This window comes from Musca vetustissima, unplaced genomic scaffold, assembly GCF_032173495.1.
Source record: "Musca vetustissima isolate MV318-11 ecotype Yass unplaced genomic scaffold, APGP_CSIRO_Mvet_v1 utg3081, whole genome shotgun sequence".
Taxonomy (NCBI): Eukaryota; Metazoa; Arthropoda; class Insecta; order Diptera; family Muscidae; genus Musca; species Musca vetustissima.
In genome coordinates this window covers 444,025-471,853 of record NW_026883736.1, presented here as the reverse complement: position 1 = coordinate 471,853, position 27,829 = coordinate 444,025, and the positions used below count along the sequence as shown (strand labels likewise).

General features: G+C 29.2%; 1 protein-coding gene across 1 annotated transcript in view; it reads right to left on the bottom strand.

Moving 5' to 3' along the window:
- The window catches only part of LOC133330772 (potassium voltage-gated channel protein eag), a 113,736-nt gene that overhangs the window by 3,531 nt on the left and 82,376 nt on the right, over positions 1 to 27,829 (bottom strand). The window contains exons 7-15 of the mRNA XM_061539181.1: positions 26,504 to 26,600; positions 21,706 to 22,052; positions 21,490 to 21,642; positions 21,277 to 21,349; positions 14,791 to 14,990; positions 7,884 to 8,136; positions 6,958 to 7,341; positions 6,875 to 6,900; positions 557 to 850 (exon numbers count right to left, since the gene is read on the bottom strand). Of these exons, the coding sequence (XP_061395165.1) occupies positions 557 to 850; positions 6,875 to 6,900; positions 6,958 to 7,341; positions 7,884 to 8,136; positions 14,791 to 14,990; positions 21,277 to 21,349; positions 21,490 to 21,642; positions 21,706 to 22,052; positions 26,504 to 26,600 (1,827 nt within the window). The remainder of the gene's footprint in view (positions 1 to 556; positions 851 to 6,874; positions 6,901 to 6,957; positions 7,342 to 7,883; positions 8,137 to 14,790; positions 14,991 to 21,276; positions 21,350 to 21,489; positions 21,643 to 21,705; positions 22,053 to 26,503; positions 26,601 to 27,829) is intronic.

Below are 27,829 nucleotides of genomic sequence, written 5' to 3'. Positions count from 1 at the left end.
ATTGAGACCTGAGGTCTCACGAATTTTTTTCTAAAGGAAAAAATTGAGACCTGAGGTCTCATGAATTTTTTTTCTATAGAAAAAAAATCGTGAGACCACAGGTCTCATTTTTTTCAGTAGAAAAAAATTCTCAAGATATCAGGTCTAATTTTTTCTATAGTCTTGAAGTCTTGAGATTTTTTTCTATTGAAGTCGGTGAATGCAACTTCAAACAACTTCGATAAATGCCGTTTCGAACAGGCCGATAAATGCAGTTTCGATCATGTAGATAAAGACGAGTTCGAAATAGCCGATAAGGATGTTTCCACAAGCGTCGATAAGAATATCATGGTAGTCGATAACAAGGAACCTAATGACGCTTTTGAGGTAATCAATGAAATTTTTGGAGGCTTTTCAGATTTTTTTTATAGAAAAAATGAGGCCTCGAGCGTTGATATTTTTTTATATATAAAGAAATAATTCTAAACTAAAATTTAATGCAACAAAAAATTCCGAACTTAAAAAAATGAATAAAGAAAAAACTTATTTTATTGTTGTTGTAGTTTTGGTCAATTACTTTATTGCCTTGTCCACCATTGCTACTCGAAGTACTACTCTGCCTCGCCTGAGCGGCAGTGCTTTCACGCAGACTTTCGCGGGCACTCAAACTTCTCGAAACTGCTACCTTGGCGCTGGTATCGCTAGCCGAATCGACACTTGAACTACCCAAAAGGCGACCCCATTTGCTAGCACGGGTACTACGTGCAGATGGTGGACCCGATGATGGTGATGGGGAGGGCGAGGGTGTGGGTGCGGCAGCGGTGGTTGTTAATACACGGGAATCCTCGGTTAATGTTAATTTGGCAGGTAACTTCTTTGGGGTGTTGCCACACACACACACAGGTATTAACATAGGGTTGCCAATTGGTTGGAGGGGAATGTTGATGATTCGGGGTGAAAGGGAGATGATAGATTTTTTATTTATAAAAAATTTGGGATTTTTTGATTTTTAGCAATAGACAAACACACACGCATACACATATACACACACATATAGCAAATACGTGTATATATTTGTTGTTATTGTAATTTTGTTGAGTTTTTGTTGTGTGTGTGTGTTTTTTTTTTCATTGGCGTTTTATTTTGTAGGTTGTTGTTGTTGTTGTTTTGTGTGAATAAAAGACATAAAAAAGAGAGACAAGACAACGAGCATAAGTATTTGTGTTCTTCTTCTTATTATTATTTTCAAATTATTTAACAAGAAACATTTTTTTAAATTTATAAAATATTTTATATATTAAAAAAACAATAAGGAGGGGGTTTAAGGATAATAACACAAATTTTGGCGTATTTGCATTTAAAGTTATTCTTTCGAAGCCAAGTCCAGGCTTATCTTGGTCCCTCTGTCATCTCAATTGTGGACACTGACCTCCCCGTGGTACCACCTGGGGTAGCGATTTTCATCACCCGATGAAATAGTGAGCAAATATGTGCCGCCAGTTCACCCATAAGAACTATAAAAAATGGGTTGAGGCGTCGGATTATTTGTGCACTCTCGGAAAACCCCTCCGACTATGAAAAAGCCACGAAAAATAAAACCAAACGTATAAAGGACCACGATCTGCGAATCTGCACTTGCAATGTGCGCACGTTATACAGAACAGGCGCAGTGTTCGCTTTGGCGAATGTACTCAAGAAATTCAAAGCCTAAATTATTGCCATACAGGAAATGCGATGGAAAGGGACAGGCGTAAGTAAATCAGATGATTACGCCCTGTATTATAGCTACCATGAAACGAGACGTGAATTTGGCTGCGGATTTATGGTTAATAGGAGAATGAAAGACCTCGTCTCCAGATTCACTCCAGTAGATGAGCGAATTGCTTTAATCCGTATAAAAGCGAAGTTCTTCTACAACAGTCTTATTTGCGCCCATGCTCCAGCGGAAGACAAATATGAACAGACCAAAGATATTTTTTACGATCGCCTAGAAACTGCATATGACCACTGCCCTGGCCATGACATAAAAAATTCAGCGTGGAGAGATTTAAATGAAAAAAATCGGTAGGGAAAATATTTTGGTCCCACTGTCGGACAATTCAGCCTGCACGAAGACGCTGTTATTGAAGTCGATAAATGCAGTCTCGAACAGGTCGATATATGCAGTTTCGAATAGGTCGATACATGAAGTTTCGAACAGGTCGATACATGCAGTTTCGATCATGTTCATAATATCCGATAATGGTGTTTTCACAATGTCGATAACAAGGAATCTAATGACGCTGTTTTTTGACTCTTTTCAGATTTTTTTCTATGGCATAATAGTAAGACCTGAGGTCATGAGAATTTTTTTCTACAGAAAAAAATGAGACCTGAAAGGAACTGGCGTAAGTAAATCAGAAGATTACGCCCTGTATAAAAGCTGCCATGAAACGAGACAAGAATTTGGCTGCGGATTATGGTTAATAGGAGAATAAACTGCATATGACCGCTGCCCTGGCATGGTCATATGCCCGCTGCCCCAAGGCGTTTTCACAATGTCGATAACAACGAGAATAATGTAGTCGATAACGAGGAATCTAATGACGCTGTTTTTTTTTTGAGGCTTTTCAGATTTTTTCTATGGCAAAATAATGAGACCTGGGGTCTTCAGAATTTTTTTTCAATTGGAAGAAAATTGAGACCTGGGATTTTGAGAATTTTTTTTTTTTTTGGGAGAAAAAAATTGAGACCTGAGGTTTTGAGAATTTTTTTTTCTAGAGAAAAAAATTGAAACCTGGGGTTTTGAGATTTTTTTCTAGAGAAAAAAATTGAGACCTGGGGTCTTGAGAATTTTTTTTTTATTTTTCTCATGACCCCAGGTTTCAATTTTTTCTATAGAAAAAATGAGACCTGGAGCATTGAGATTTTTTTCTATAGAAAAACAAAAGATCTGGGGTCTTGAGAATTTTTTCTATAGAAAAAAAATTGTGACCTGGGGTCTTGAGAATTTTTTCTATAGAACAAAATTGTGACCTGGGGCCTTGAGAATTTTTTTCTATAGAAAAAAATTAGACCTGGGATCTTGAGGATTTTTTTCTATAGAAAAAAATGAGACCTGGAGCATTGAAAATTTTTTTCTATAGAAAAAAATTGATACCTGGGGTCTTGAGAACTTTTTTCTATAGAAAAAAATTAGACCTTGGGTCTTGAGAACTTTTTTCTATAGAAAAAAATTAGACCTGGGGTCTTGAGAATTTTTTTCTGTAGAATAAAAGAAGATCTGGTGTCTTGAGAATTTTTTTCTATAGAAAAAGAGGATCTGGGGTCTTGAGAATTTTTTTCTATAAAAAAAAAGAAGAACTGGGGTCTTGAGAATTTTTTTCTATAGAAAAAAATTGACACCTGATGTCATGAGAATTTTTTTCCATAGAAAAAAATTAGACCTGAAGCATTGAGAATTTTTTTCTATAGAAAAAAGGAAGATCTGGGGTCTTGAGAATTTTTTCTATAGAAAAAAATTGAGACCTGGGGTCTTGAGAATTTTTTTCTATAGAAAAAAAATTAGTCCTGGGGTATTGAGACCTGGAGCATTGAGAATTTTTTTTCTATAGAAACAATTTGAGATCAGGGGTCATGAGAATTTTTTTTCTATAGAAATAAATTGAGACCTGGGGTCATGAGAATTTTTTCTATAGAAAAAAATTGAGACCTGGGGTCATGAGAATTTTTTTTCTATAGAAAAAAATTGAGACCTGGGGTCATGAGAATTTTTTTTCTATAGAAAAAAATTGAGACCTGGGGTCATGAGAATTTTTTTCTATAGAAATAAATGAGACCTGGGGAAAATTCAGCCTCCACGAAGAAACATCCGACAACGGCATGAGGTTGATTAACTTGGCGGCAACAAAAAACATGGTAGTTAGCAGCACCAGATTCAAGCATCTCGATATACATAAGGCCACTTGGATTTCTCCCGATCGAACGACGAGAAATCAAATCGATCATGTTGTGATAGACGGAAGGCATTCACCCAGTGTTTTAGACGTTTGATCGAATATCGATTCGAACCATTACCTTGTGGCAGTCAAGGTACGCATCCGTCTTAATGCAGCAGCAAAGGTGCGATCTAATGTAACACGGAAACTCGACGTCGAAAAGCTGTAAACACAACAAGTAGCCGAGGCCTACTCCGCTAAACTTACCCACCTGCTTGACGAAAGCACTTTTTGTTCCGATAATAATATAGAAGCACAATGGCAAAGATTTGCCCAATCCCTACAAACTGCAGCAAAAGCAAAACTTGGGTACCAAAAACCACCATCAAGAAATCCATGGTACGATCAGAAGTGTCGCAATGCTACTGATATGAAAAACGCAGCGTATAGGGCAACCCTGCAGATAGTAGCAACACGTAATGTGATGGAGAATTATCGGGAGAGATAGGAGAGAGGAGAAACGTGTTTTCAGAAAAAAGAAGCAAAGAACAAGAAAAACGTGAGCGTGAGCAAATCGAGATGTACAGGAGTCCGGAAAGAAGTCCGGAAATTTTACCAACGAGTAAAACATCAAACCGAAGGTTTTGGTGCAGGCACATCCTCCTGTAGAGATGAAGAAGGCAAACTGGTGACAGATACAGACACCGTGTTGAGGATTTGGAAGGAGCATTTTGAAAAGCTTCTGGTATCAAATAGTGGCGGTGAAGAGGATACCCCAGAACCAATAAGAGATGTTGGTATAGAGTGTATACCACCTAGCCAAGATGAGGTCAGAATCGCAATCAATAGCATGAAGAACAATAAAGCAGCAGGAGCCGATGGTTTACAAACCGAACTATTCAAGACTGGTGGTCAGTTGCTGGTCAAGAGCATGCACCAGCTGATTAGTACAATTTGGTTAGAGGAATGCATGCCCAATGATTGGAACGAACCTCAGCATCCTGTGTCCCGTGCACAAAAAAGGAGACAAGACGATTTTTGCCAACTATAGAGGAATTAGTATTCTTCCCATCGCATATAAAGTGCTATCCAGTGTGCTGTGTGAACTATTGAAGCCAATGGTCAATGTCATTATTTGACCGAACCAAAGCGGCTTTAGACCAGACAAATCCACCATTTACCAGATTTTCATTCTGCGCCAAATCCTGAAAAAGACCCACGAAAAACACATCGACACATACCAACTATTTGTCGACGATAAAGCCGCATTCGACAGCCCTATCCGTTCAGAGGTGTTTAAAGCGGCTATGCAGGATAACTTTACGGCTATGCAGGATAACTTTAAGTGGCACAAGGTCAGCAGTTAAAATCGGAAAGGACCTATCGGAGCCCTTCAATACCGAATGAGGATTTAGACATCGAGGATTTGACAGCCCTATCCATTCAGAGGTGTTTAAAGCCATGTCTACGTTCGGCATTCCTGCAAAAGTAATACGGCTATGCAGGATAACTTTAAGTGGCCCGAGGTCAGCAGTTAAAGTCGGAAAGGACCTATCGGAGCCCTTCAATACCAAACGAGGATTCAGACAAGGTGATAGTTTGTCCTGTGATCTTTTTAACATCCTGCTGATAAAGGCCATACGAGACACAAAGGTGAACAGAAATTGCACTCCAGTGTGCAACTTGCCATTTCGTACTGTTGAGATATTTTCAAAATTCGGAGTCTTTTATTTCGAATATAGATACGAAGCCCACATTCTCTCATTGGTGAAATTAGAGTTTCCAGATTTTGGTGATATATGTATTAGGGATAAGTTATTATTAACAAAATTAGATTTTCAAATTTCAATATTTTTCAATACTCGCCCACGCCGATGACATCGATATAATGGGTCGAACATTTGCGAGCGGTAACAGCCACCTTTGAACAAATTGAGAAGGAGTATGCCAAAGTGGGCGAGAAGACCATGCTGATGGTATCAACGCGCAAGACGTCCACTAGACTCGGACCAACTGTAGAACTTGAGAACTACAACTTCGAGGTAGTTAAAGATTTTATATACCTTGTTACGTAAGACGTCCACTAGACTCGGACCAACTGTGGAACTTGAGAACTACAGCTTCGAGGTAGTTAAAGATTTTATATACCTTGGTACGGCCATAAATAAAACGAATGACATCAGTTTTGAAATTCGGAAAAGGATTGTGATGGCCAAAAGATGCTCTACTATGGTCTAAGTAAGCAGTACAGAATCAAGGCCACCTCCCGCCAGACTAAACTCACACTTTACAAGGCGCTGATACTACCCGTGCTGTTATATGGATCTGAAGCATGGGTACTTGCGTAAGCAGATGAGGCAGCTCTTGGAGTGTTTGAAAGAAAATTTCTCCGAAAGATCTATGGGCCGATCTACGTTGACGGTGAATATCGCCGTCGAATGAACCATGAGCTGTACCAACTATTCTCGGACATCGCCATTGTTAGACGTATTGAGCTGCAGCGACTACGATGGCTAGGCCATGTTGTGAAAATGGATGAAAATGCCCCAGCCCAGAAAGCATATAAAAGCGAACCAGCTGATGGTTCCCGTAGAAGGGGAAGGCCACTAGTTAGATGGAAAGACCAAGTAGATCTTCCAAATTGTAGGATATGCGCCCAAGACCGAGTCCTTATTTTTATGATTATTTATCCTTAAACCCCATTTTATTTATTTAAAAAATTAAATCGACTACAAATAAAAAATATAAACATTTAATATTTATCAAACCTTTGGCACCTTAGGGCCTTGACTTGGCTGGTAAAATATTTAAAGACATTTATTTAAGTTTCGATTTTTTTTTTTCAATACAACAAAAAATAGAATTTTTTTAAATCTACCAAAAATTAACACACATATACATGTACACACATACACATATAAAAAACCACATTCCATAGAACAAAAACAAAAAAAAATGATCGTCGAACCCTCACTCACCTTATTACGATCAGTATCGGCAGTATCTGAGGTACCACCTCCACTACTGCCACCTCCTCCGCCGCCAATGCCTCCGCCTCCACCTTTTTCCACATCACTTTGCCCGGAGACGGCCTCTTTTGAGCCGGTTTGGACCTGTGGCGTCCGCCGGAACTTCGAAAAGATCTTGCGCACCAAGTGGTCCTGATTCTGAGGCAATTGTGGCTCGTTTTTTCGCCTTTCGGCCAATTCTTTTTCGCGTTTCACATCGGCCACCTTGCGAAAAATCAAACGATGTCTCAGATTGTAGGTGAGTACCAGATTGCGAGCAAAGCTATTTGCGAAAGCTGAATAGAAATCGAGGACTTCGAGTAATTTATCACGTTTGATGGCATGCAAATCACAGTAGGTAAGGGCACGGACATTGGCCGCACTCTGGCCAACGGCAGAATCCTTCCAGAATTGGTCGCCAAAGACGTCACCTTTACCTGGGGGGATCAGAGGAGATATGATGTGAATTTATTTTCTTGGGAGCAAAAAAGTTCGGAACTAGGGTTCCGCAAATTTTTTGTCTATAGAAAAAAAGGTTCGGAACTAGGGTTCCGCAAATTTTTTTGTCTACAGAAAAAAATTTCGGATCTAGGATTCCGCAAATTTTTTTTGTCTATAGAAAAAAAAGTTCGGAACTAGGGTTCCGCAAATTTTTTGTCTAACTAGGGTTCCGCAAATTTTTTGTCTATAGAAAAAAAGTTCGGAACTAGGGTTCCGCAAATTTTTTGTCTATAGAAAAAAAGTTCGGAACTAGGGTTCCGCAAATTTTTTGTCTATAGAAAAACAAATTCGGAACTAGGGTTCCGCAAATTTTTTGTCTATAGAAAAACAAATTCGGAACTAGGGCTCCGCAAATTTTTTGTCCATAGAAAAAACAGTTCGGAATTAGGTTTTCGCAAATTTTTTGTCTATAGAAAAAAAAATTCGGAACTAGGGTTCCGCAATTTTTTGTCTATAGAGGCTCTATCCTCAGACTTACCCAATATAGCCACAACTTCATCGTCCTGTATAACCTCCAGCGAACCGGTCACAATAAAACACAAACTATCTATGCTCTCGCCCGTGTGATAGAGCAGATCGCCCGGTGCCGAATGCGACATCATAAAATGCATGGCCAGGGCCCGAAGACAACCATCCGAGGCAAGACGAAATGCTGGATGCTCGTTAAATACTTTGCGATTTAGATGAACACAAATATCAGCCTTCATATCTTTCGGACAATAGTTTAGTACCTGTGAAATGAATTTGGTTGTTGTTGGTGTCGGAATCTTTAATTTTTTGAGAGGGGTTTTGAACACAGAATTTTTGTTAAGAGAGAAAGGGGAAGGTCTTTTGAGTTTTTATTGTTGTTGTTGTTCTAAGTTTGTTTTCTTGTTTTAGTTTTGTTTCTATGCGCATCTATCCTCAAATTGAAATGCGAAATTAAAAGAAAAACTGAAGGAGGAGGAAATAAAATCGGAAATCGAAAATCGAAAGGAGAGGTCCCTAAAAATTATAGAAATGTTTTTCTATCGAAAAATGGAACTAGGGTTCCTTGAATTTTTTCTATAAAAAAGTTCGGAACCCTAAAGTTCGGAACTAGGGTTCGTTGAATTTTTTTCTATAGAAAAAAGTTCGGAACTAGGGTTCCTTGAATTTTTTTCTATAGAAAAAAATGTTCGGAACTAGGGTTCCTTGAATTTTTTTCTATAGAAAAAAATGTTCGGAACTAGGATTCCTTGAATTTTTTTCTATAGAAAAAAATGTTCGGAACAAGGGTTCCTTGAATTTTTTTCTATAGAAAAAAGTTCGGAACTAGGGTCCCTTAAATTTTTTTCTATAGAAAAAAGTTCGGAACTAGCGTTCCGCAATTTTTTTTTTCTATAGAAAAAAATGTTCGGAACTAGGGTTCCTTTAATTTTTTTCTATAGAAAAAAAACGTTCGGAACTAGGGTCCCTCGAACTTTTTTCTATAGAAAAAAAAAACGTTCGGAACTAGGGTCCCTCGAATTTTTTTCTATAGAAAAAAAAAAAAGTTCGGAACTAGGGTTCCTTGAATTTTTTTTCTATAGAAAAAAGTTCGGAACTAGGGTCCCAGAATTTTTTTCTATAGAAAAAAGTTCGGAACTAGGGTTCCTTGAATTTTTTTCTATAGAAAAAAAAAAACGTTCGGAACTAGGGTTCCTTTAATTTTTTTCTATAGAAAAAAAAAACGTTCGGAACTAGGGTCCCTCGAATTTTTTTCTATAGAAAAAAGTTCGGAACTAGGGTCCCTCGAATTTTTTTCTATAGAAAAAAGTTCGGAACTAGGGACCCTCGAATTTTTTTCTATAGAAAAAAACGTTCGGAACTAAGGTTCCGCAAAAAATTGCGGAACTAGAGTTCCTTGAATTTTTTTCTATAGAAAAAAATTGCGGAACTAGAGTTCCTTGAATTTTTTTCTATAGAAAAAAATTGCGGAACTAGGGTTCCTTGAATTTTTTTCTATAGAAAAAAATTGCGGAACTAGGGTTCCTTGAATTTTTTTCTATCGAAAAAAAGTTCGGAACTAGGGTTCCGCAAATTTTTTCTATTATTATTTCCTACATTTCAAAAAAAAAAAAACAAATATTTTTTTCAAATTCACAGTGTTACGAAATCAAAACTTAATTGGTTGAGAAAAAATTAAAAAAAGGTTCGGGTCACATAAATTCAATTTCGTAACACTGTCCAGTTGACTGGTTTGGCCCGGAGGCCAAACAATTTTCTTCAACTATTTTAAGAAGGCACAAACTATAGTCATCGAAAATGGTATAAAGGCAGTGTTGTCCTGTTTTGGGTCTTCTGAAAGAGAACTTTTTTTTTGAACTAACACATTTTTGCGATATAATTTTCAAAAAAATTTAAACCGAATTTCAATATTTTTTTAGCAATTCAATTTTTTCTTTGGTTTTTGATTCGGTTTAAAGCTATCATCTAATGGCAAATATTTGACGGACGCTTTTCGTATTGACACGGATCAAAAGCTGTTAGCTTTAAGCTGGTAACACACACACATAGACACACAGACTCTCTAGCTTTCTACCTAAAAGTTTTGTTAGTTTGCATTTTTTGGCGATTTCTCTGAGTTTACCTTTAGGGAGAGAGAGAGAGAAAGAAAAAGAGAGAGATACACACACAGACAAATTAAATCAAAATAAAAAAATAATGGAAAAAATTGAACAAATAAAATATTGAAAATATTAGTGGGTGTAAATAAAGGTGTTGAAAGAAAAGCAGTGGAAAGGTGGAAGAAAAAAATTATAAGCCGAGTGGAAGTAGTAGAAATAATTGTGCAAAAGGTGTTTGAGAAAAAAGGCAGAGTAAGCTTTTTATGAGAATAAAAAACGACAAAAAAATTTGGGTCAAAATTTTGGTAGAAAAATAAATAAAAATTGTATTTAAAAAAATTTGGCCCAAAATTGTTGTAGAAATATTTTTTTTAAATCAAAAATTGTATTTTAAAATCCTACCAAAAATTTGGGTCTATATTTTTGGTAGAAACATTTTTGGTCGGAAACATTTAAGATACAAAAAAATATATTGCTATAAAACAACCTATAAAAATTGTATTAAAAAAAACGACCAAAAAATTTGGCCCAAAAATTTTGGTAGAAAATTTTTTGGTCAACAAAAATTATCCAAAAAATTTCAATTAAAAAAAATCAACAAAAAAGAAATTTTACTAACATTTTGGTAAAACAACATATAAAATTTGTATTTAAAAAATCCGACCAAAAAAATTTGACCCAAAATTTTTGTAGAAAAATTGTTGGTCGAAAAAAAAAATAATCCATAAAAATATTAATTAAAAAAAAAATCGACAAAAAATAAATTGGGGCAACATTTTGGAAAAACAATCCTATAAAAAATTGCATTTAAAAAAATTCGACCAAAAAATTTGGCATAACATATTGGTAGAAAAATTGTTGGTCGAAAAAAATAATCCATAAAAATTTTTATTAAAAAAATCAAAAAAAAAAAAATGAATTTGGGCCAACATTTTGGTGGAAATATTTTAAAAAAAAAATTAAAAAATTAAAAAAAATATTTCTATAAAAATTGTATTTCACAATACAATCTGGCCCACAATTTTTGGTTTAAACACTTTATTTCCAAAATCTATTTAAAAAAAAAATCCGACCAAAAAAAATTTGGATCTAAATTTTGGTCGAAAAAAACTAATTGCTATAAAACAATCTTTAAAAAATTGTACTTAAAAAAAATCCGACCAAAAAAATTTGGCCCAAATTTTTGGTAGAAAAATGTTTTGTGGAAAAAAATAATCCATAAAAATTTTAATTAAAAAAAATCGACAAAAAAGTAATTGGGTCAACATTTTGGTAGAAATGTTTTATAAAGAAATTATATATGTATAAGATTATTTAATTAAAAAATTGGGTCAAATTTTTTGGTAGAAACATTTCTATAAAAATTGTATTTCACAATACAATCTGGCCCACAATTTTTGTTAGAAATACTTTTTTATTTCCAAAATCTGTTTAAAAAAATTAAAATAAAATCCGACAAAAAAAATGGGTCTAAATTATGGTAAAAAAATTTTTGGTCGAAAAAAAATAATTGCTGTAAACCAATCTATAAAAAAATATATTTAAAAAAATTCTACCAAAAAAAATTGGCCCAACATTTTGGCAGAAATATTTTTTTCATTTTCAAAATTTATAAACAATTTTAGGCCAAATATTTTGGTAGAAATATTTCTATAAAAAAATGTATTTCAAATTGGCCCAAAATGTTGGTAGACATACTTTTAATTATTTCGAAAATTGTATTGTAAATTCGGTATTGGTACAAAAAAAATTTTCTGATATCAAAAAATTGGGTCAAAATGTTGGTATAAATAGTTTTGGTCGAAAAAAAAAAAATTGTATAAAAAAATCCAATCTATAAAACATTTTGTATTTAAAAAAAAAATTGTATTCAAAACTGGGACAAAAAAATATGTTAGAAATATTTTTTTTAATTCCAAAATCTATAAAAAATTTGATTAAAAAAGAATGTGTCTAAATTTTTGTACGAAAATATTTAATATAACAAATTTTGGTCGATTTTTTTTACCCAAAAAAAATAAAATAAAATAAAATCGACCAATTTTATCGACACAAAAATGTTTGGTCGAGAAACAATTATAGAATTTTATTTGGTCCGAAAAAAATTTGGTCCAATATTTTTGGGACAGCAAAATTTGGTCGAATTTCTTTTTAGCCCAAAATTTTTGACAATTTTTGTACTAAAAATTATGTTGGACCAAATAAAATTAAAAAAAAAATCGACCAATTTTTTTGGTCAAAATATTGTTCTATCAAAAAAATGTATTGGTCAAAATTAGGTATTTTTTTTGTTTTGTCACAAATTTTGATTTCCATGAAAAATATTTTTTTCATCCAAATAATGTTCTCTAAAAACTTTTTTTGGAAGAAAATTTCGATCAAAAAATTTTGGTAGAATTTTTTTTTGACATTTTTCACTATTAAGTCACAAACAATTTTTTTGTGGCACAAAATTTGGTGTGATAATTTTTTTTCGACCAAAAAAAAAATTTCACCAAAAATTTTGGTAGAAAAGTTTTTCGACCAATTTTGTTTTCTATAAATTTTAGGTTTTTTTCACTCTTTATAAAGTCTGAAAAAATTCGTGTGAGAAAAATTTTTGATCAAAGAATTTTGGTAGAATTATTTTTCAACCAATTGTTATTCTATACATCTCTCTCAACTCTCAAAAATTGTTTTAAAACAATATTTGGTGTAAAAAGTGTTTCGTCAAAAAATATTGACCCAAAAATGTTGGTAGAATTTTTTTTCGACCAATTTTTTTTTGTATATATTTTAAATTATTAAGTCTTTGAAATTTCTAAAAATAAATTTTAAACAAAATTTGGTGTGAAAAAATTTTCGACCAAAAATTTTTCTCCCAAAAATGTTGGTAGAATTTTGAAATTTGAGATTTTTTTTAATTTGTCACCCTTTAAAAATTCTGATTTTTTGTTTTTTGAAAATTAATTCGGTGTAAAAATTTTTCGACCAAAAATTTTGGTAGAATTTATTTAAATTTATTTTAGATTTTCTCACTTTTAAAAATTTGGTGTGAAAACTTTTTCGACCAAAAATGTTGTTAAAAATCTTTTTCAACATATTTGGTCATTTGTTTATGTTGTTCCAAAAAATTTGTTTGAGACTTTTTAAAGGGTGAAAAAAATTGTAAATAATTTGTTAAAAAAATTCTACCAAAATGTTTTTGTATCTATTTTTTTCGACCAAAATTATAATATGGCAAAAAATCCTTTAAAATTTTAGATTTTTTAGAAAAAAATTTGCATTAAAAAAATTTTCGACCAAAAAAATTTTGACCCAAAAATTTTGCATTCAATTTTTTTCGACAAATTTTTTTGCTAAAAACTATTGGTCTGAATCGGAAAAATTCGTTTTTTCTTTCTTCCTTTAGCATATAGAGCTTCGTGGCTCTGACCTCTTTTTTTTTGTTTTCAAAATTGTGGTAAGTGAAAAAAAATGTTAAGAATAGCCAAAAATAGTGTTGAAAGCTTACGAAATATTTAAAGCTAAAGAAGTAAAAGACAAAAAGTAAAAAATAAAAAAATAGAAGAAAACGGAAAAAAATTTTCAATTAAAGCTGGCGTGAAAATAATACAGAAAAAGCTTTGAAAAAGAGTTGAGAGAATAAGAGAGAAAGGGTGGAACAAGCGTTTCAAATGCAACTATGTTATGAGAGAGAAGGGGGGAGGCATTTTATATTGTCATCTAATCATTGCTGAGGTTTTGATTTTTGCCTACAGCTATGCTATGGTCAACGCAACTAGATTTGAATTTCAATTTTTTTTTTAATTAAAACAAGAAAACAAGGCTTGAATATTTTTGATTTTTTTTGAAATTTTTTGTTGTGTTTTTTTTCAGTGTATTTACAACTGCGTGTTATTATGAAAAGATTTTGTAATTTTTTTCAAAAAGTGTTCTATGATGATTTTGTGACTGAGTAGGTGTTCTCGGGTGCTTTTAAATTATTTTTTTTTGAAAAAAAAATTTTAATGATGTTTTTTCCAATTTTTTTTCAAATAAGGTTTAAAATATTTTCAAATTTTTTTCAGAAAATTTTCAATTTTTTTTATAATTTTTTACAAATTTTTTAAAAATTTAATTTTTTTTTGTAAATTAAATTTTTCAAAATTATTTTCAAAGAAAAAATTTTTTATTTAAATTTTTTGTTTCAGAAAATTTTAAATTTTTTTTCTAAAAATTTTTAATATATTTTTTTAAAATTTTCAATATTTTTTTAAATTATTTTTTTTTAAATTTGGAAATATAAAAAAAAAAATCAAAAAAAATTTTTTTTTCAAAAAAATTTTCAATTTTTTTCAAAAAAAAAAAAAAAAATTCAATTTTTTATCTTTCAAAATTTTCAATTTTTATCAAAATAATTTTCAATTAATTATCAAAAAAATTTAAATTTTTTATCAAAAAATTTTCAAAATAATTTTCAATTTTTTTTATTTATTTCAATTTTTTGTTTCAGAAAATTTTGAATTTTTTTTCTAAAAATTTTTAATTATTTTTTTTTTTAATTTTCAAAACATTTTTTTTTTAATTTCAATATATTTGTTTAAATTTTCAATATTTTTTTCAAAAAAAATTTAAATCTCTCGAAATGTTTCGAAAAAAATTTCATAAATTTTTAAAAATAAATTTTGAAAATTTTTTGAAAAAAATTTCCAATTTTTTTTTCAAAAAAAATTTCAATTTTTTTATGAGGCGTTTGTGTTCATTTTTTAACTTTCTATTCGTTGTTATATTACTATACAGGAAATTTGAAAAAAATATGCAAGTAAATGAAATAAAGTGAACCACATCCTGAAATACCTTTTCCGTATCTAAACCCTTGGTCATGGCCCACGTGGATACCACATAATCCATGACACGTTCACTTAAGGCCTTTGGCACCTCGTGCAGCTTCATAAACTCTCGGACATTGTTCAGCATGTCGTGATACTTAGCCGTGGCCGAGGTCATCTGTTGGATGATGGTGGTGACATGACCAAAAATGGTGGCATAAAGTAGAGCTAAAGGGGGAAGCGAGAGAAAAAAAAATTATTAATTATTTTTATAATAATTAAAAAAAAAAATAATTTTTGTTAGTATTGGTGTACATCGATGTGTTATTTTTTCGCTGAGTGTATTAGCTTACGTTTTTGTTGCTACTTTCATTTCTAAAAATATATATTAATTTTTTTTATAGATGTGGCATCTCTGTTGTTTGTGTAGGGGTATCAGAATTCAACGCTAACGCTAGAACAGTAATAAATTTTGTTGTTGCTGTTGGAGGGGAGAAGGGAAAATATAATTGCTTAAATTTTTTTAAAAATGTTTTTATGTGAATCTTCTTCATTCAAAAACTTTGTTTTTGGTAAAAAAATCTGCGTAAAAATTCACATGAAATCATTTTTTAGGCAAAAAATTTAAATTTTAAAAATATTTAAAAAAATTAAAAAAATAAAAAAAATTATACCAAAATTTTTTTGGTCGAAAAATTTTTTATACCAAATTTTTTTGGCCCAAAATATGTTTATACCTTTAATTTTTTTTAAAGAAAATTAGGTAGGCAAAATTTTTTTTGGTTTAATTATACCAAATTATTTTTTTAGGTCGAAAAATGTTTTATACCAACTTTTTTTTTTGGTCGAAATTTTTATTCGAAACTAAATTTTTAAAGAATATTATACAAGCTATTTTTTTGAGGGTAAAAAAAATTGTACCAAACTATTTTTTGGTCGAAAAAAATTTTAATACGAAAATTTTTTTCTTCGAAAAATATTTTGTACCACCTTCTTTTTTTGGTCGAATAAAAATATACCAAAAATTTTTTGGTCGAAAAAAAATTTATACCAGAAATTTTTGTTCGGTCGAAAAACTTTGTTTTGTTCGAATTTTTTTCTAAGAAGTAAAATAAAAAGATATTTGGTCGTAAAAAATAATTATACCAAATTATTTTTTTAGGTCGAAAAATGTTTTATACCAACTTTTTTTTGGTCGAAATTTTTTTTCGAAACTAAATTTTTTTAAAATTTTATGTAATACCAATTTTTTTTGTTAAACACTTTTTAATGTCAAATTTTTTTTGTTGATATTTTATACCAAAAAAGTTTTTTGGTCGAAAAAAAATTTATACCTAACATTGTTTTAAAGAAAATTATGTAGGCAAAAAAAAAAAAAATGTTGGGCGTAAAAAACAAAAATTATACCAAATAAGTTTTTTTGGTCGGAAACGTTTTATACCATTTTCTTTTTTTTTTTGGTCGAAAAATTTACGAAACTAAATATTTTTAAAGAATATTATTCAAGCAAAATTTTTCTGAGCGTAAAAAAATTGTAACAAATTATTTTTTGGTCGAAAAAAATTTTAATACCAAATTTTTTTTCTTCGAAAAACTTTATATACTATTATTTTTTTGGTCGAAAAAATATTTTTCCAAATTATTTTTTGGTCGAAAAAAAAAATTTAACCAAATTATTTTTTGGTGAAAAAAATTTCATACCAAAAATTTTTGTTGGTCGAAAAAGTTTTTATACCAATATTTTTTAAAGAAAATTACGTAGGCAAAAAAATTAGTTATGCGTAAAAAATAATAATACCAAATTATTTTTTTGGTCGAAAACTTTTTTATACCAACATTTTTTTGGTCGAAAAAAATTTCGAAACTAAATATTTTTAAAAATAGTATGCAAGCGAAATTTTTTTGAGTGTAAACAATTTGTACCAAATTAATTTTTTGGTCGAAAAAAATTTTATATTTATATTTATTATTTTTAAAAAGTAATTATATACACAAGAAATGGGCGTAAAAAATGTATACCAAATTATTTTTTGGTCGAATAAATTTATACACCAATTTTTTTCGGTTGAAAAAAATTTAATACCAATTTTTTTGTTAAAAACTTTTTAATATCAAGTTTTTTTTTGGTCGAAAAAAATTTATACCAAAAATTTTTTTGGTCGAAATATTTTTTTTAAGATATTACTATTTTTTAAAAAGATATTACTATATACACAAAGAAATTTTTTGGTCGAAAAAAATTTCTACCAAATTAGTTTTGTTCGAATAAATTTATATACCAATTTTTTTTGGTTGAAAAAAAATTAATACCATTTTTCTTGTTAAACACTTTTTAATGTCAAATTTTTTTGTTGATATATTACACCAAAAAGTTTTTTTTGGTCGAAAAAAAATTTATACGAAAAAGTTTTTTTGATATTTTTAAAAAGTAATTATTTACACAAAAAATTTATTTGGGCGTAAAAATGTGTAACAAATTATTTTTTGGTCGAATACATTTTTGTATCATTTTTTTTTTCTTTTTTTTTTTTTGGTTGAAAATAATTTAATAGCAATTTTTTTTGTTAAACGTTTTTTAATGTCTAATTTTTTGTTGATATTTTATATCAAAAAGTTTTGTTTGGTCGGAAAAAATTTTATTCCAAGAAAAAAATTCACCTAACCTGAGTATTTTTAAAAATTTATATACACAAAAAGTTTTTTGTTGAAAAAAAATTAGTACCAATTTTTCTTGTTAAACACTTTTTAGTGTCAAATTTTTTTGTTGGTATTTTATACCAAAAAGTATTTTTTGGTCGTAAAAAATGTTATACTAAAAAGTTTTTTGGTCGAAAAGGAAGGAATACATTTTTTGGGCGTAAAAAATGTGTACCAAATTATTTTTTGGTCGAATAATTTTTTATACCAATTTTTTTGGTTGAAAAAAATTTAATACCAATTTTTTTTGTTAAACTTTTTAATATCAAAAAATTTTTTTGGGCGAAAAAAAATTATGCCAAGTTTTTTTTTTTGGTCGAAAAAAATTTTAATTCCAAAATTTCTTTTTGGTCGAAAAATGTTTCTAAACTAAACATTTTTACAGATAATTATATAGGCAACATTTTTTTGGGCGTAAAAAATAATTATACCAAATAATTTTTTTGGTCGAAAAATCGACATTTATTTTGGGTAAAATAAAAATAAACCAAAAATTTTTTTGTTCGAAAAAAAAAATGTATTCCAAAAAAATTTTTTTAGTCGAAAATTTTTTTCTAACATGAATATTTTTAAAAAGGAATTATATACACCAAAAATTATTTTGGACGTAAAAAATGTGTACCAAATTATTTTTTGGTCGAATACATTTTTGTATCATTTTTTTTTTGGTTGAAAAAAATTTAAAAATTTAATTTTTTTTTAAATTTTTAAAATCAACATTTTTTTTTTGATCGAATAAAAATGAATACCAACATTTTTTTTTTTTTTGTCGAAAAAAAATTTAATACCAATTATTCTTTTTGGTCGAAAAATGTTTCTAAACTAAATATATTTAAAGAAAATTATATAGAAAAATTTTTTTCAAGCGAAAAACAATTATAAAAAATTATTTTTTTTTGGTCGAAAAAAATATTAATTTTTTTTTGATTGAAAAATTTTTAATAGCTAAATATTTTTTTTCGTCTAAAAATTTTTTATATTATTTTTTGTTTGGAAAAAAATTTTTATACCAAGATTTTTTTTGGTTGAAAAATTTTCCAAACTTTATATTTTTAGTGAAAATTATATAAAATTTTACAGCAACATTTTTTATAAAAAAATCCTACCAAAATTTTAAAAAAAAATATATACCCAAAAAAATTGGTAAAAATTTTTTTTCTAACTTAAATAATGTTTCAAGACAATTTCCGGTATAAAAAAATTTTTTCTACCAATTTTTTTTTGGTCGAAACATTTTTTATTCCAATTCGGTCGGAATCATTTTTTATACCAAAAATTTTTTTGGTCGAAAAAAATTTTAAATTTTTTTGTCCAAAATATTTTCATATCAAATTTTTTCGTCAAAATTTATTGGCCCTTTCACACATACACACATAATCAACTAAATACCAACACATATAAAACTTAATAAAGGGTTAGGGAGAAGGATCGGGGTCGGGGAAACTACAACAACAATAGGTTAACATTTATTAGTTCTAGCGGCGTAACATAATGAAATGTGCGCTTCAATTTATCCCAACAATTAATTTGTGGATTTTTTAAAGATTTTCCCCTGAATTTGTAACTGTTATACTGCATTGTGAAACTGTTATACTGGCTAATATGATGATAAAAATTATCACTTTAGATTTAATTTATGAAAGTGTTTTTTAAAATATAGAATTTTAAAGATTTCCCCTTTATTATAAACTGTTATACTGCATTAAGAAACTATTATAGTGGCTAATATGATGATAAAAATCATAATTTTAGTCTTATACGAAATATAGAATTATTAAAGTTTTTCTCGATGTTTATAACTGTTATACGGCATTACGAAACTGTTATACTGGCAAATTTTATAATAGAAATTATTATTTTAACCTTCATGTATAAAATTTATTCGAAATATGGAATTTTAAATGAGTTTCTCCGAATTCGTAACTGTTATACTGCACTGTTATACTGGCTCATATGATGATAAAAATGACCAGTTCAGCCTTTATTTATGAAAGTTAGCCCAAAATATGGTGTTTTGTATGACATTCCCTATATTTATAACTGTTATACTGCATTACGAAACTGTTATACTGGCTAATATGATGATTAAAATTATTATTTTAACCTTAATTTATAAAATTCATCCGTAAATTTGAGTTTTTAAAGAATTTTCCCTAAATAAAAAACTGTTATACGGCATTACCAAACTGTTATACTGACAAATTTTATTATAAAAATTATTATTGTAGATTTAAATTGTACAATTTTCCAAAATAAACGATATTTTAAAAATTTTTTCCATAATTTATAACTGTTATACAGTTGTCCATAACTGTTATACTGCGATTTTTTCGCATCAAATTATCTATTTTGTGTTTGTAATTTATTAAAGATTAATAAATAACGATTTGTTATAAGATTTTTTAGAAATATATAACTGTTATACTGGATTTAGGAACTGTTATACTGGGCAAAAATTATTATTTTAGCTCTGAATTGTGAAATTTTTTCAATATATGAAACTTTTAAAGATTTTTTTCATAATTTATAACTGTTATACTGCTGCCTAAATCTGTTATACTGCGATTTTTCGCACAAATTGCCGATTTTTGTGTGTAAATTTAATTAAGATTCAAAAAATTATTATTTTAGCTCTAAATTGTGAAAATTTTTTCAATATATGAAACTTTTAAAGATTTTTTTCCATAATTTATAACTGTTATACTGCTACCTAAAACTGTTATACTGCGATTTTCCGCATAAAATTGCCGATTTTTGTGTGCACATTTAATTAAGATTCAAAAATAAAGAATTTTTATACGATTTTCTAGAAATTTATAACTGTTATACTCCATTGCGAAACTGTTATACATGCAAATTTGATTATAAAAATTCTTATTTTGGCTTTAATTCATAATTTTTTTCAATATATGAAAATTTTTAAAGTTTTTTTTTCGATATTTTATAACTGTTATACTGTTATCAAAAACTGTTATACTGCGATTTTTTCGCATAAAATAACAAATTTTGTAATTTAATTAAATTAAGATTAATAAATAACAAATTTTTATAAGATTTTCTAGAAATTTATAACTGTTATACTCCATTACGAAACTGTTATACTGGAGAAAAAATAATTATTTCAGCTTTAAATTGTGAAAAATTTCCAATATAGAAAATTTTTAAAGTTTTTTTCGATAATTTATAACTGTTATACTGTTATCAAAAACTGTTATACTGCAATTTTTTCGCATAAAATGACAAATTTTGTAGTTTAATTAAATTATGATTAATAAATAACAAATTTTTATAAGATTTCCTAGAAATTTATAACTGTTATACTCCATTGCGAAACTGTTATACTGAAGAAAAATTATTATTTCAGCTTAAAATTGTGAAATTTTTCCAATATATGAAATGTTTAAAGATTTTTTCGATAATTTATAACTGTTATACTGTTATCAAAAACTGTTATACTGCTATTTTTTCGCATAAAATTGAATGTTTTGTGTTCTAATTAATAAATAACGATTTTTATAAGATTTTCTAGAAATTTATAACTGTTATACTGCAAAAGAAAACTGTTATACTCAAGATTTTTTTGCAAAAAATTTCAAATTTTTTTCTAATATAGTTGAAAACTATTTTTACATATACTAGGTTCTAATTTTTCCCACTTCTAAAAACTGTTATACTGCAATTTTGTTGAGCGCACATTTCATTTATGTTATTCTGTATTTTTTTAACTACCAAAGCCGTTATTTATTTTTTATGAAAAATTATTCTATTTAATAGCAATAGAATGACGTGGCAACGGAACGTGTTAAAAACACTGCACCTGCAATTATCATCATGCAGATGGTGAACACCTTCTCGTTGTCCGTCTCGGCGGCGACATTGCCAAATCCCACCTGGAAAAAAATTATTTGGAAAAAATAGAAAAAAGAAATTTTTTATTAAAAATTTATTCATGGGGTCTTGAAAAGAAAAAGAAATATTTTTTTTTTTTGGCGCTTCAAGGGTTAATGTTCCCCCAAAAAAATCGACTTACCGATGTCATACAAGTCATGGTAAAATACAAGGCCGTTACATACATACTCTTACGCGAGGGACCATTTATCAGTTCTGTGGAATCATTATTATAGATATACGAATAGGGGGATTGGGTGACATTGGCCAGCTTCCACAGCCAACTATATTGGATCTGAAATAAAAATTGGATATTTTTAAATTTTTTCTTTGACAAAATCGGGCGCTTGATTCCTACTCCATTATCAGCATCCGTTCGACCTATCGAATACCATATACATGCCAGCCAATGGGCCACCAGCATATAAAAACACAACAGCAGTATCAACATGGCCGCACCATATTCCAAATAACGATCCAATTTTCGTACAACTCTGCCCAGCCGCAATAGGCGTACCACCTTTAGCGCACTAAATAGCGAACCAATGCCATCTTCATCCCTGTCGAAGGCATTGAAGACATCATATGGCAGGCAGCTGAGCAAATCGATAATGAACCATGATTTAAGATAATTCATACGGATCACCTTGGGGTCGCTGACCACTTCGCCGCCAGGACCCACAAAGGTTGTATGAAAATTTAAAACTGCAAAGGAAGAAAAAGAAGAAGAACAAATCGGAAAATTATTATGAGTAGCAATTTTTGATATCTAGGAGTGGAGGGAGGTAGTGAGGGGGATTGGTGGCAATATTTGTCTTATATTTTTGTGCATGTCGCAACACGTTTTCACTGCATTCTCTTTCGTTCGTTCGCTCGCTCTATTGTGTTGTGCAGGGCATACCAAAATTGATTTGAATTTATTCATGACCCGTCCCAAGTGAGGTTATGTTTGAGGCAGTGGTGCATGACTGTAATGCTTAAATAGGGCCAATATGGGGTGATAGAAAATTTAAACTGACAGAAAAAATTGCTAAAAATTAAAAAAAAAATATATATTTTTTCACATTTTTTTGAAACTGTTATACTGAGAAAAATGGTCTGAAAGAACAGGAAATGTGTGGATATGGTCTAAAAAGTTGTAAAAATAAAATTTCTGATGATTTTTGCAGAATTTCGAAACTGTTATAAACTGTTATACTGGAGAAAAATGGTCTGAAAGAACAGGAAATGTGTGGATATGGTCTAAAATGTTATAAAAATAACATTTCTGATGATTTTTGGCAAAATTTCGAAACTGTTATACTGAAGAAAAATCGTCTGAATGAACAGGAAATTGATAGATATGGTCTAAAAAGTTATGAAATATAAAATTTTTGATGAATTTTGGCAATTTTTCGAAACAGTTATAAACTGTTATACTACCCAAAAGTGAATTTATGCAGAGAAAATTTAATGGATATGGTCAAAAAAGTTATAAAAATCAAATTTTTAATGATTTTTGGCAAAATTTCGAAACTGTTATAAACTGTTATACTGAGGAAAAATGGTCTGAAAGAACTGGAAATTGATGGATATGGCCTAATAAATTATTCAAATAACATTACTGATTATTTTTGGCTAAATAATATTGTTATACTGATGATTTTTGGCTAAAAAATTTTTGATGAACTGTTATAAACTGTTATACTAACAAAAAACGGGTTGATATATTTAAAAATTGAAGGATATGATAGAAAATTTAAAATGGCAAACTAATTACTTAAAAATTGAAAAAATTTGTTCGTTATAAAGAAATCGATAGTGTCCAAAAACTTATAAAAATCCAATTTTTGATGAATTTGGGCAAATTTTCGAAACTGTTATAAACTGTTATACTAACAAAAAATGATTTGAAAGATGAGAAAATTAAAGGATATGTTCTAAAAACTTATAAAAACAAAATTTCTGATGAGTTTTGTAAATTTTCGTAACTGTTATACTAAACAAAAATGATCTGAAATAATTGAAATTTGATGGATATGGTCTAAAATGTTATAAAAATTAAGTTTCTGATGAGTTATGCAATTTTTTGAAGCTGTTATAAACTGTTATACTGAACAAAAATGGTCTGGTATAATGAAAAAATTATCGAAATTGAGGAAAAAACGAATTAGACAATTAATAGAAATTTTAGTTGGAGAAAAAAAATTAACAATAAACAAAATTTTTTATATCTTTTCAAAATTTTATAACTGTTATACTAAGAAAAATTTTCGAAAAAAAAATAATAAAATGTTGGATTGCGCCGAAAAAGTGATAAAAATAAAATTTCTGGCGAGTTTTGGACATTTTCGTAACTGTTATAAACTGTTATACTGAGGAAAAACTGTCTAAAAGAAACTTATTTTGAGTGATAGAGTTTAAAAAGTTATATGAATAAAATTTAATGATAAAAAATCCCAAATTTAAATGACTTTTTATGATTTACGAAACTGTTATAAACTGTTATACTCCCATATTTTTTTTTGGAAAAATTGCTAAAAATATTTAAAAAGTTCACAAAATTAAAGTAGCTTAGAAATCTGCCAGAAATATTTGATTTTTTATAATTTACAAAACTGTTATAAACTGTTATACTCGTATATTTTTTCGTCAAATTGTTGAAAAATCTTAAGGAAATGCAAGAAATTGAAAATAATTTAGAAATCTGACAAAATTATCTGATTTTTTAGTTATTCGCGAAACTGTTATAAACTGTTATACTTCCATTTTTTGGTAAATTTTTTAAAAAATGTTATGGGAGTGCAAGAAATTGGAAATGATCTAGAAATCTGCCAAAATTTGTTGATTTTTTTGCCATTTTCGAAACTGTTATAAACTGTTATACTCCCAATTTTTTGGTCAAATTGCTAAAAGTAAACTAAAGAAAATACTAAAATTTGATAATAACCAAGAAATATGACAACATTAAATGATTCACGAAACTGTTATAAACTGTTATACTATCAAAAAATTGGCAAACTTACGAAAATGTTTCAGAAAACATGAGAAATTGAAAAATCAATTAGAAAAATGTTAAAATGAATTGTTTTTTAGTAATGTTTGAAACTGTTATAAACTGTCATACTTCCAATTTTTTGGTCAAATTGCTAAAAATATCTAAAGAAAATCTGAAAAATTGAAAATAACCTAAAATTCTAAAACAAATGACTGATTTTTTAGCATTCACGAAACTGTTATAAACTGTTATACTAACATTTTTGGAAAATTTTTCTAAAAATTTCCAATAAAAATGCAAGAAATTGAAAATAATCTAGAAATCTGCCCAAATAATTAATTTTTAATCATTCACAAAACTGTTATAAACTGTTATACTGCCATTTTTGGCCAAATTTTTAATAAAAAAATGTTACGAAATTGCCAGAAATTGAAAATGATCCAGAATTCTGACAGAAATAATTGATTTTTAGCCATTCACGAAACTGTTATAAACTGTTATACTCCCATTTGTTGGTCAAATTGCTAAACATTTCTAAAGAAAATGAAAAAAATCGAAAATAACCTAAAATTCTAAAACAAATGACTGATTTTTTAGCATTCACGAAACTGTTATAAACTGTTATACTAACGTTTTTTTGTTGCTAAATTGCTAAAAAAAGAAATTGAAAATAATCGGAAATTGCCAGAAATTGAAAATAAAACTGTTATAAACTGTTAAATTTTTTTGGTCAAAATGTTAATTGACAGAAATTTTATAATCCAGAAATTATAATTAATTTTTTGCTATTCACGAAACTGTTATAAACTGTTATACTCCCATTTGTTGGTCAAATTGCTAAAAATTTCTAACGAAATGAAAAAAATCGAAAATAACCTAAAATTCTAAAACAAATGACTGATTTTTTAGCATTCACGAAACTGTTATAAACTGTTATACTCACATTTTTTTAGTCAAATTGCTAAAAATATCTAAAAAATCCGAGAAATTGATAATAACCCAAAAATCTAACACAAATGACTCATTTTTTAGCCATTCACGAAACTGTTATAAACTGTTATACTCCCATTTTTTTGGTCAAAATGTTAAGGAATTGACAGAAATTTAATATAATCCAGAAATCTGCCAAAAATAATTAATTTTTTGCTATTCACGAAACTGTTATAAACTGTTATACTCACATTTTTTGATCAATTTACATAAAAATAATTGTGAATTTGGTCGAATTTAATTAGAATAAAGAAATGACTTGATATAAGAAACTTTTTTCAAACTGTTATACTGATGAATATAGGTGAATTAATTAAATTTAAATAACTTAAGATGTAATATAACCTCCATATAACCCCTTTAAATTAGCAATTGGGTCGTGTAGGAGAATTTTTGAGATATTAATATTCTTATTTTATTTAAAAACTCTCATCATTCCAATTTTGTACACCCTTTTCACCTTTATAAATATTTCACTTCATTGTGATTTAATATGTACAACAATTTGTTCGGAATTTGTAGTCTCTGGCTTCCTGAGAGACAGAAGTAGACACAAATACCATTGAGAAAAGAGAAAATGGAGGGGGAGAGGAAAAGAGTAGGGGAGGGGGAAATCTTCCCAGACAACAAAAATCTAGAAATGAATTCAATTCAAGAAGTCTGAGCTATTGACAAAAAGGAAATTGCTGATGTCGACGATGTGGGTTCATAGAATTATAACTAGAAGTCTGCGAATTTTTTTCTATGAAAACTACCGAAATTAACGAAGACTGCAAAATAACTTCCTTCCTTGGCAAATTCTGGGTGTGGCTAAGACGACTGACGATGACAACATCCATTTCCGTTTGCCAATATGAATTCATAATCATGAAGCTTCGTTCCTCCCCAACCCAATTTCCCCCTACTTGTGTCAGGTAACTTAAATCGCATATGTGAATCCTCCTCATCATAAGAGAGCTTTACTGTTTCCGCTACATTTATAAAAGTATGAAAGTCTGTCATGATGCATCATGCATGCGGGTAGAATAATGCCGCAAATGTATGTCGAGTGGTTATGTTAATAGCCTCTCCGACATGTGTCGCTGGCATATTTGTCTCTGCTTTCTACAAAAATTATATGACATATTGCCACACCCAAGATGAGAGGTTGGAAGGCGGATCGGAGAGGTTACAACATGTTTATACTTACCAATATCAATAAAGAAAATAACATCTACAATTGAATCAACAACGAGTAATGAAACATCTTCTGAGGTTTTATTTTTAAAAGCGACATTATATGGCACCTGTGGAAAGAAGAAGAAAATAGTAAAAAGTAAGGAGAAAAAAATTACAATCAACAATATGGCATAGTAATAGATTAGGTTATGACTTAAAGACCTTTTAAGAGGTGTACTCAAATAGAAAAAGAAAAATACAACACTAGACATAGGCTAAGTATAAACACTTGGCCCTTGAGAGATAAATAACACCATACATCCATCCTACCGCACATGACACATAGGCTATGGAAATTTATTGCCGACCCCCCTCGAAGGCAAACACTGTAAATTATACCCTGCCAAAAACCCCTACTTAGAGATTATCACTTAATTATTCAAGTATTTGTACTTGGACTGTTTGGTTGGTCTGTAGAAGCAAAGATAATGTTGGGGAATGTGTTTGCTAATTTTGATGGGGGGAGGGCATTTTTAGGTGTTACAACCCTGGTGTCACATAAATCTGAAGGCAAATGATGGACACTGAGATCATAAATTTGTTCAAAGTTCATCTGCAAATCATTAAAGCAATAGAGAATTCTGAATGTTAAAATTCTCAAAGGAAAAATAATTTTGTGAAATAAATTTCCAAAATTTTCAAATTTTTTCCAAAACTTTTGAAAGTGAACCTTTCAATATAATAATTTTGTATTATGGAGCGATATGTTCTCTTAATCTTGGGCGAAAAAAGTACATCAATTCCTTTACAAATAAAAAATTTATGTAGGAAATACTAAAAATATCCAATAATTAATATAAATCATACGCACTGGAGTAACACCCTTAAAAATGTCCTCTAGGAAAATCAACGGGTTTATATATTATTTAGCAAAGGAAACCTTTAAAGCGAGTAATAATTAAAAATTTGAAAATTGCCAACGAAGAAATAATTTTGTGAAATAAATTTCCAAAGTTTTTAAATTTTTTCAAATTTTTTGAAAGTGAAACCTTCATTATAATAATTTTGTATTATGGGGCAATATCTTCTCTTAATTTTAGGCGAAAAAATTACATAAATCCCTTAACAAAAAATAAAGTTATGAAGGAAATACTGAAAGTATCCAATAATTAATATAAATCATACGCACTAGAGTAACACCCTTAAAAATAGCCTCTAGGGCTATAATTTGCAGGAAAATCAATGGATTTGAAAATTCGTAAGCAAGAGGAACCTTTAAAGCGTGTAAAAAATTCAAGTTTTAAAATTCCCAGCGGAAAAATAATTTTGTGAAATAAATTTCCATTTTTTTAATTTT